This window comes from Papilio polytes, unplaced genomic scaffold (assembly GCF_000836215.1).
Source record: "Papilio polytes unplaced genomic scaffold, Ppol_1.0 DF823923.1, whole genome shotgun sequence".
NCBI lineage: Eukaryota > Metazoa > Arthropoda > Insecta > Lepidoptera > Papilionidae > Papilio > Papilio polytes.
Window position 1 is genome coordinate 2,523,164 of NW_013525281.1, and position 9,417 is coordinate 2,532,580.

The window sequence follows — 9,417 nt, forward strand, 5'->3', positions numbered from 1 at the left end:
TTAACGGAAGAAATAGGATTTGACATCTGACAGCGAATTATCAATGAATTCTATAATAACGGTTTAATTTTTTTAATCTGGCCTAAGTTATGATTGTTTTTAAACTCACAAGTCTTTTATAGTTTAATGTTTAAGACCTTATTTTAAGATGAGATATTTTAATCAGCAGTTATTTTGAATGGCTATTATATATCTAAGGTGCAGAGATGCTTAATGTTTATGTATGTTAAGCTTTAATATTTTATTAGTAAATGTTTAAAATTTGGCCCTTGAGACCCGACCCCGGCCGGACTCGCCCCGCGCCCCCGCGCCCGCTGCACGCCCCGCGCCCCGCCGCCCGCACTCCGCCCCGCCGCTCCATCGCCCGCATATCACCCACATTTCTATCTTCAACCCTACGTGTGATATTTTGTAATAGGTGTGTTTAATATTTTGCGGTATTGTAAACATGACATTATTTTCTATGGAGCTGACAACGCTACTTAGTATTTTATATTTATATTTTTATACTTAGAAGTTTTGTAAATTATTTTCTAGTTAAGAAATTTTCCCCTGAAAGTTAAACTTGTGCACCGGTCATTGTGGGGTATATTGGATTGGACTTGTACGTACACCACGGCTCGATGTCTCGACGTATCTCCGAGGCGCGTTGGATAATTTCTTTCAGGACGAGCTCGTTAGAACCGAACATATTGTGAAGTACGGAAGCAGTCTATATAAAATTCATATAAAGTTCAACATAATCAACGGCACCTAAGATATAAGTCATATTTTTGTAAACCGAATGACTACGATTAGATCTCTCGATATAAAAATGTTTTCTTACGTATCTTTACAAACAAATATATCACATATCTAATCATAATAACTCTCACACAACGTATATTAGGATAATATTTTGATACCAATATTCACCGCATTTCTTTTTGATATAACTAGCATATATTTAACTACTCCCGTAACATCGTTTTGATACAAATGTAAGTATACTTTTATCGGCATAATCTTACAGTACGGTCGTAGTGTACTCAGTACAAGAGAACTATGTATCTGTAAAGACATATCATACGGATATAAAATAAATCAGTGAGAGGCTGACTGTAGTCCGGAACCGCCGAAGTGTAACGAGGCCGTAGAGGTTCCGCCGCGACCGACGCGATCTGCTCAAATAACAATAAACCTGCCGCAGCGTTGACGCAACGTATGTTCGACCGATGCATTCCCTCGAGACTTCACTTTCTTAGAGTTTTTATATGTAACTTTACCCTTTTTGAAGAGTTTAGCACGAGCATAGTTTGCGTTAGCGCGCCCGCGACTGCCGCGTCCCCCGCGTCGCTGCTGCTTCCCCTTGTCGTTGTCGTACGGTGGCTTGGTGCTAGTTACGTCTTGTACGCGGGATACGATTTGCTTCAGTGTCTCGGACCAAAATCTTTTAAGCTATTTTTAATCTTCTTATCATTAATATTCTTCGCTTTATGTGTCAAATATGTGCGAATTTGTCGTGAAGTAAACGTATATTATTAATTGAATCGATTGTGTATATCGACCTGTATAATGGTTTAGATTTATCTGAATTTCTTGTTCTATAAGGATATCCAACATTCAATAGTCGACCGGGCTGGAGTGACCGCGCCGTTTATGGTTGTGTCAAGAATTTGTTGTAGGTCTAGATATCGACAGATAGGGAGTAACGATGCCAATCAATACTGGCGGAGCTCCGGAGATGGAGAAACCAGCGCCGTCACACCAGCCGGGTTTAACAGTCTGGGTCGTTGTTTGTATTACACATTTATTTTTGTAAGGGCGGGCCAGTGTGATATCTATACTATGAAATGGATAAATAAATATGTATGATCTGTAACCAGTTGTTATTATTTCAAAATTCCTCTCCTTACATAATTTATCGTCTTCTTCTTCGTTTATAAGCACTAAGTACTTACTTGTTAAGACAAAACTACAACACAAAAACTTCAATAATCATGTATGTATGACAAAAAAAAAATCATCCTAATTGCATAAAAAAATCTTTAGAAGTAACTTCGGAGGAGTTTTTCATACATAATAAATAACAGCAGTAATTGTAAATAAACATTATTTATTCGAATTAATCTAAATAAATACCATATACAACAATATTTGCGAAGATGTGACAATTTTCAAAGTTGTGCGCAACAAATCCGTCTCTCTGATGGTCCCAAAGGAAGGAGTGGAACACGTGAACGCTCTGCTGCCGCTTCTGGCCAATCGACACCGACACTATTATTCTGTACCTAAGAGATAAATTCGAGTTATAAACAAAACACAATATCACAATCACAAGGGTATATAAATAGACGAACTACTTAACTAGTAAACGCCAATAAGTAAGGTAAGTTTCCTCGAGACCAACCATCAAATTGTTGCAGATATCTATCGGTAGTGGTCACTTCGCAGTTTAGTGAAATCGGGTGGCAGCTTGTGCGTGTACCACCGTATATTGTAGAAAAAAAAAACACTTAAATCTTCTTTACGTTTTGTAACATCTTACAAACAATACTATGTATCGACCAAAAGAAAAATCATACCTATCATAAGCTTGCTCTTTAATAATTGTTCTAATGTTTTCAGCAAGACTAGTACACAAATCAGGAATTACTTTTTCGTTGTATTCGACCTCTTGCAATTCGGAGTCGATGTGCTGTTGAAGTATTTTCTTAACATCTTCAGGGTTAAAACTTTTTCTTGACTCTAGTTGATACGTCGGTTGATAAATCCGAATCTGTTTCGACAGAGACTTATTTTCAGACATTGTTTTTTAATTAAGTGAAAACTAGTACTTTTCCACAATTGCGACAGATTTTAAATGCTGAGAAACTACTGAGCGAATATGATATCGGTTGATTGACTCTTGGCATAACTAAAGTACGAACAAGAGGTTTTGTTTAATCGATAGCCTTAGATGTCGTCTCTTAAAGTCCAACTAGAAGACCAACTAGAAGTAATCGAAGGCATCGCATAGGTGGGTAGGTGGGAATGTGAGAAATGAAAATTAAATGAGGCGCAAAAAGGTTTTAATAACTGACGAACAAATCTTTTGCGTACACGTATTTTGAAAAAATCCATTGATATCCATTCGGCGCGATAGGTCGGTAAAGTCAACTTATTTAAATGTTCGCTAGTGGATTCAGCCTTCAACTTTCTTTAGATTAGTGTGTGGTCGTTATAATCGCACTCGGACTATATAAAATCTTTCGAGGGCTTTATGCAATGTAAACGACAAAAAAATAGTCAAACATGTCTTTTTTGGGAAACTTAAGTTTTATATACTATCGAGTTTCCGCTAATCTTACCTTTCGTTCTACCCTAATAATCTGTGGCCGACTCGAGACCACGACTTAACTTAACCGAGTAATTTGAAGAAGTAAAATACTTGCCAATTTCTGTTTGCTGAGATGGCGACCCAGTATTATATCGCGTAACTTTAAAGATGTTCTCTTAGATTCTTTCGACATTTTTATTATGTATCTGACAAAACGTTAGATCAGTTTAACCAACTAGATTTAATAAAAAACATAATTAAATGAAAACTGCTGTCTACAAAAAGCTGTGATTGCCTTTTTTGTTCATTTAAGTTTGGATTAAAGGTTCCGTAGCACGGCCGTAGAATAGAATTAAAAACTATTTATATTGTGAAAACCTGGCATCTGACACTCAATGTCACTGTCAGAAAAGTCTGATAAATCGTTTTAAGTTTTCAAATACAACACAGTTTATATACAAAAAATGTATTGACATCGACAACAACAACGTACAATGCAATTTAATGCATGGAGAGGTTTGGGCACTATAAATACGTAGAAACTACAGATTTAGGTTGATCAAATAATTTGACAGATTGGTGTTGGGCATATTTTATTGTAGTTTACATTCGGCTTATCAGCGGCATGAATAAGGTGTTTTTCAATACTTATTGATATTTTGCAGTGTTGAACTGTAATCCATAAAAAGGGTAAAAAAACATAAAATAATTAGATTGTTGATGATTTCTTTTTTTTTACAGATGATAACAGATTATTATAGAGTTAATCGCACTAAAGTTGTACAAAACATGGAAGGTACTCCTAAAAAAAGATATAATTTAAGTTTAAAATCATCGACGCCAAATAAGGTGGTGAAAACTGACGAACCTGTAAATGTTATTAATTTATGCAGTGATGATGAAGACGCAGATAGTACTACAAACAAAACTAGCAGCGTTGTTCAATCTTCTCCAATGTGCTTACAATTTGATGATACATCTACTACTAATACTACTATATTATATACTCCCATGACTCCCACCAATACTTATGAGAGCACTCCGAACAAAAAAGTTGATAGTCCTGGAACTTCAAAAAAGTTTTTTTCTCCAACTAAAAATCGTCGTGTAAATACACCACAGAAGGCAAAAAAGAACTTACACAGCATATTTAGTTCTAATGTTGTGACATCAGCAGATGATGCCTCATTCCCTGAAGGATTTAAAAGTTATGATGATAAGAGTAAGTCATATTTATCTATATTTGTTACAACTTAACTTGGAACTCAGACGGAATGCAATTCTTTATTCCCACATTAGCATTATGCATTCAGTATGAATAGATATATTTATTTAGTTCTAGCTGTTGCCCATAACTTTGTCTACGCAATAAAGTAGCCTATAATATGCCCGTCTTTGTCAGCTACTCTTACATAAAAGTCTGGTCTGAATTGGTCCAACCGTTTTGGAAATTACCCAGAAAAAAAAACATGGTTTTGCAGACAGACAAAAAAAATAATTCCGAGTTTCGTTATAAGCAACGCAAATACATCATCTTTCCAAAATCTGGTATCTTTCTTTTCATATTATAAACAGACACTCCATTTTTATTACATATGACTCATAAGAAAACTTTCATCTGCCCGTCTCAAGTTAATTTGTATGGGTTATATATTTGATATTTATGTTACTTGTCATTTATTAACTTTTGTAATATAATTTGTGTCCAGCTATGTTTCTATTGAAGATTATTCACAAATATCTTAATGATGAGTCTCTGAGGAAACTGCTACCTGAACACTTAGACAAGCTTCTAAGTAAGACTGTGGATGTAATGAAGCCAGGCTTGCGTCTGATATGTAGATTGTTCTGGCGCAAAAGATGCTGGTACAGAAGAGAAGAAACTAAGAAGATTGCAAGTGGAGACAACATTATTGATGATCCGCATTTTGAATTTATGATCAATTCTTTAGTAGAACAAGGCTTTATAAAGTATTCTGTAAATGATGGTAAGATATAATATTAATTTTAAAGTGTTACTGAATTTGTATGACTTACAGTTCTTTCAGAAGCTTTTAATATGGATGTTGCCAGTTGATAATTTGGATAGATTTAGTGGATCAGCTACTATTTTTATGGCATTGTCCAAAGATATTTTATATTTATTCTACATTTTTTGATTGTTTAGCAACAGGAAGTTACCTCATCTCTCTCTTGCCCCCCTAGTGACACAAATGTGTAATTTTTTTTACAGTAAGTTGTATGACATTCGAGGATTATGTGGAAGTATTGAAGCTTAATGAATTAAAAGATGTATGCAAAGAGTTAAATATTAAAGTGAAGACTAAGCAAGAGGCGATAACTTCTTTAAAGAACTTCATTTCGCGTACTGTTAATATAAGCAATTATTTCAAAGGTGAAAAGAGTAATAATGCAAACAGGGGAATGGAAAAGTAAGTAACACTACTGATTAGTTTTTACTCCATTTTAATTTTGTAAATGTAATAATTACACATTTCGTAATTCTGAATTTTTCCATGGTAAAATAAAATTGTTTATATATACGTATTTTTATACAAGGGAAAGGTTAGCTTTTTTTTATGTAATGAAAAAACTCAAAATCAACTGAACCAATTTTTTTCAAATTCTTTAGTTATCAGATAATTACAATTCAGAGTACTTGCTTTTTATTTATTTTATTACTTCAAAATCTCATATTGAATACAAGTACATATAGTTCTTGAGACATTCTTTTTAAAAACAATAATTATGTCAATTTAAGCATGAACAAGGTCATAAGCAAAAGCTTTTTCTTTTTTTTTTTCAGGTTAAGAATCAAAGCTGGTATATGCTACAAATTAAGTGAAAATGCTGATGTAACATTTACGAAATTATATTATCTAATGTACTTTGGAGTGGACTACAGTATAATTAGAGAAAATAAGTTGGAATTAATACTTCTTAATATGAAAGTTGGAAAGGAAATTTACCCAGTAAATGATGATATTACCATGGATAATGCAACTGTTGTTTTTAATACAAGAGATGAATTCGAAAGGTAAAATATTATTTTATGATAAGAAATTTTGATATCAAATAGAGCGTCTGTAGCTCAGTGGTTTGAACACTTGACTTGTAATCTACTGGTCTTGGGTTCGAATCCCGCCATGTACCTATGTGATTTTCGAATTTTCACATGTACATAATTTACCCGACGTTCTTACGGTGAAGAAAAACATCGTGATGCAATCTGCACATATCTGCGAAGAAATTCAAAGATATGTGTGAAGTCAACCAACCCGCACTTGGCAAGCATGGTTGAATATGGCCTATTCACCCCATATTAGGGTAGGCTCCGAGCCCCTCGGTGGGGAAATATAGTGAGCTGGTGATGATGAAAAAAATCAGGTTAAATATATATCTAGATAAATTTAAAATCCCCAAACTATACAACTAACAAGCTGCTAGTTGGTCACTTTTTTTGTGACTGAGTGGCCACTGTTTGCCTTGAAGAGGCATTTACAGATTCACCGAGCTTGAGGTGGCCGAGCGCAAATGGCGCTTAGCCTAAACCTCGTTTATGAGTAACTAAGTTTGAGGGTTCTCTCAGGAGCCTCGCTACGAGTCGTTACTTCGTTATTATTGCCGGATTAGGAGGCAACCAAGCTCTTAGATCGCTTTGGTGGACGGAGTTGGTCACTTAAAGTAATATAATTAAAGAATAAAAGTTATTATCTTATATAATTTTTAATATTTTCAGTTACATCAATGCATATACAATATCAGAAAAATGGCACTCAGCAAATAGTACTGATGAAAAAATTGCAATCAGCTCTATGGTTGGTAGTTTGTACAAGAATCTTAGTGAAGAAGAATGGAATTAGTAAGTAAAATAGCTGTTGATTTTTTCCTGTATATAATAAAAAAAATGGAGTAGTCTATGCTCTATTTTAAACAGTAATCTATCTCTGTTCCAAATTTTATCCAGATCTGTTTTGTATTTACATTGCAACAAACATCCATACATTGAAAATTTTGCGCAATATTGGTGTTTTTTATCTATGGTTGAATTTAATGTAAATAAGAATTTATATTTACACATGTCACTGGCTGACGATCATTTATTGTCTATTGATTTACTTTAGACAACTTTTAATCTTTAAATTGATACAAGTTTTTTTTAATAAGTCTGTGTAATATACCCTTGTAAAGGTAACAAATTATATATCTATATTTCATTAAAAATGTACCTTGTTCCTTACACTTATTTTTTACAGTTACAAATCATTACCATCGTGGTTACGAAAGTATACACCGGGACATATATACATCAAGATATTAGAAAAAAGTGTGCCAGAGTTGAAAAAGATGAAAGAGAAAAAATATATTAAACAAGCATTGAAAATTCTAACTACTTTAATACGACAGTCTGCCTTCAGACAGCATAAAAAGTCCTTATGGTATGCAGAAAAAGCTCTTATTTTGGAAAAACATGAGAACTCTGACCAAAAGGTATTATATAGTTTTTTTTATTAACAAGTATATGTTCATTCCGTTGTGACCGATATTTAATGTATGTGTTCACAAATAAATAAAATGTTTTCATTGACCGATTGATTATCAGTTTACCAAAATACTTTAGTTATAATTGTCTTTTTAATATATGTATTTATTTTAATTAATTTTAATAATGTTTATAGTAAATTTTACTAATATGAGAAATTTTATCTACGCACTAGCTGTTCCCGTGCGACTTCATCCGCATAAAATTATGAAAAATTTATTTTATTGTTTACATGTGTCAAATGTGTTTCCTTGATGTTGGCAGCAACTTATGGTCTCTTTCCCACATTAGGATTTTTATCTAAAATATTTACCCCCTAAGTTTAATGGCGTTAAAATATATAGCCTAGAGCGTGACGCAAGTGTAGGGCTTTTTATTAAAAAAAAAGGATTGTTCAAAAATATGCTGTAATTGCTGACATTTTAGGCAATAAACAAGTGTGTGTTTACACTTTATTATAATAGTATAGAGTATAGATAATTTTCATAGTAAATTTTACTAATATGAGTAATTTTATCTACACATATCACTGACAGGATTATTACATTGTCTATGGATTTATTTTGGAACCTTTTCAGTTATGATATTACAGCTAAAATTGTTTTGATAGGTTTTTTTTTATTTTTAATTGTTTTATATTTCAGGCTGCTGAAGTTTTGTTAGAAGGGCTGAAGTCTGATATAGAGGAGGATTGTAAATGTGAGATGCGGCCGCGAGCTCTGAAACTGGCAACACAGAAGTGTAACGAAGTTGGTGACGAACTGCGACAAGAATTACTCCAGTGTGCTTTACTAAACCCTCTCAAGGAGAATGATTTTGAAGCTAGACATATTTATAAACAACCCAAAGAGTGAGTGCTGATTTTAAAATATTAACATATTCCAACGACTCGTCCTGCGTTATTTCATTCCAGACAACGATTCCAGCGTCGAATTACAACTGGACAAATTTAATGTACTCTGGATTCCACATTGTGCCATCCAGTGTTATTGAGAAATTTTTGTTGTAATCTGACATTAGATTCAACCACCAGACTGGAATAATTCAAATTTGGCATAACTATTTTCTACACATTATATGCCCTTATTCATTATTTCCTAATTTTATTAAAAACTAGCTGTTCCCGTGCGACTTCATCCGCATAAAATTATGAAAATATTATTTTATTGTTTACATGTGTCAAATTATCAATTGCAAATGTCAAAATGACATGACAATGACAAACCATGGCTACCTTGCTTCCTTAATGTTGGCAGCAACTTATGGTCTCTTTCCCATAAAAGGGTTTTTATCCAAACATTTACCCCTAAGTTTAATGGCGTGAAAATATATAGCCTAAAGCGTGACGTAAGTGTAGGGCTTTTTATTAAAAAAAAATTATTCAAAAATATGCTGTAATTGCTGACATCTTAGGCAACAAAGAAGTGTGTTTATAATAGTATAGAAGTATAGATATTCTGATGAAATCTAGAAATAAGTATTAAAAGTGGTAGTGCCCGCTTTAACATCTTAGCACGAATGGGCCGGCACGCCCGGTGTAGTACCACGACCACACAGAAGACAGGCGTGAAATGGA

At 33.6% G+C, this 9,417-nt stretch overlaps 2 protein-coding genes across 4 annotated transcripts; one reads left to right on the top strand and one right to left on the bottom strand.

Annotated features, from left to right (window-relative positions):
- Positions 1-2,084: 2,084 nt before the first annotated feature.
- Positions 2,085-3,611, bottom strand: LOC106102570 (tctex1 domain-containing protein 2-like). The gene is made up of 3 exons (XM_013282093.1): positions 3,414-3,611; positions 2,565-2,758; positions 2,085-2,270 (listed from the first exon to the last, which is right to left on the bottom strand). Exons 1-3 carry the CDS (start codon positions 3,489-3,491, stop codon positions 2,105-2,107), a joined length of 438 nt encoding a protein of 145 aa, XP_013137547.1. The 5' UTR covers positions 3,492-3,611; the 3' UTR covers positions 2,085-2,104.
- Positions 3,612-3,710: 99 nt separating this feature from the next.
- LOC106102569 lies at positions 3,711-8,725 on the top strand. Of its 3 annotated transcripts, none has more exons than XM_013282090.1 (8): positions 3,711-3,814; positions 4,040-4,520; positions 5,008-5,286; positions 5,532-5,730; positions 6,105-6,335; positions 7,038-7,160; positions 7,555-7,789; positions 8,486-8,725. In XM_013282090.1, the coding sequence occupies exons 1-8, from the start codon at positions 3,803-3,805 to the stop codon at positions 8,693-8,695; spliced, it is 1,770 nt and encodes a 589-aa protein (XP_013137544.1). In that variant the 5' UTR covers positions 3,711-3,802; the 3' UTR covers positions 8,696-8,725. The 3 variants fall into 3 exon arrangements, with proteins under 3 accessions (XP_013137544.1, XP_013137546.1, XP_013137545.1); XM_013282092.1 differs by having other exon boundaries at positions 3,736-3,852; positions 8,486-8,724; XM_013282091.1 differs by having other exon boundaries at positions 3,741-3,932; positions 8,486-8,724.
- The last annotated feature ends 692 nt before the right edge of the window (positions 8,726-9,417 follow it).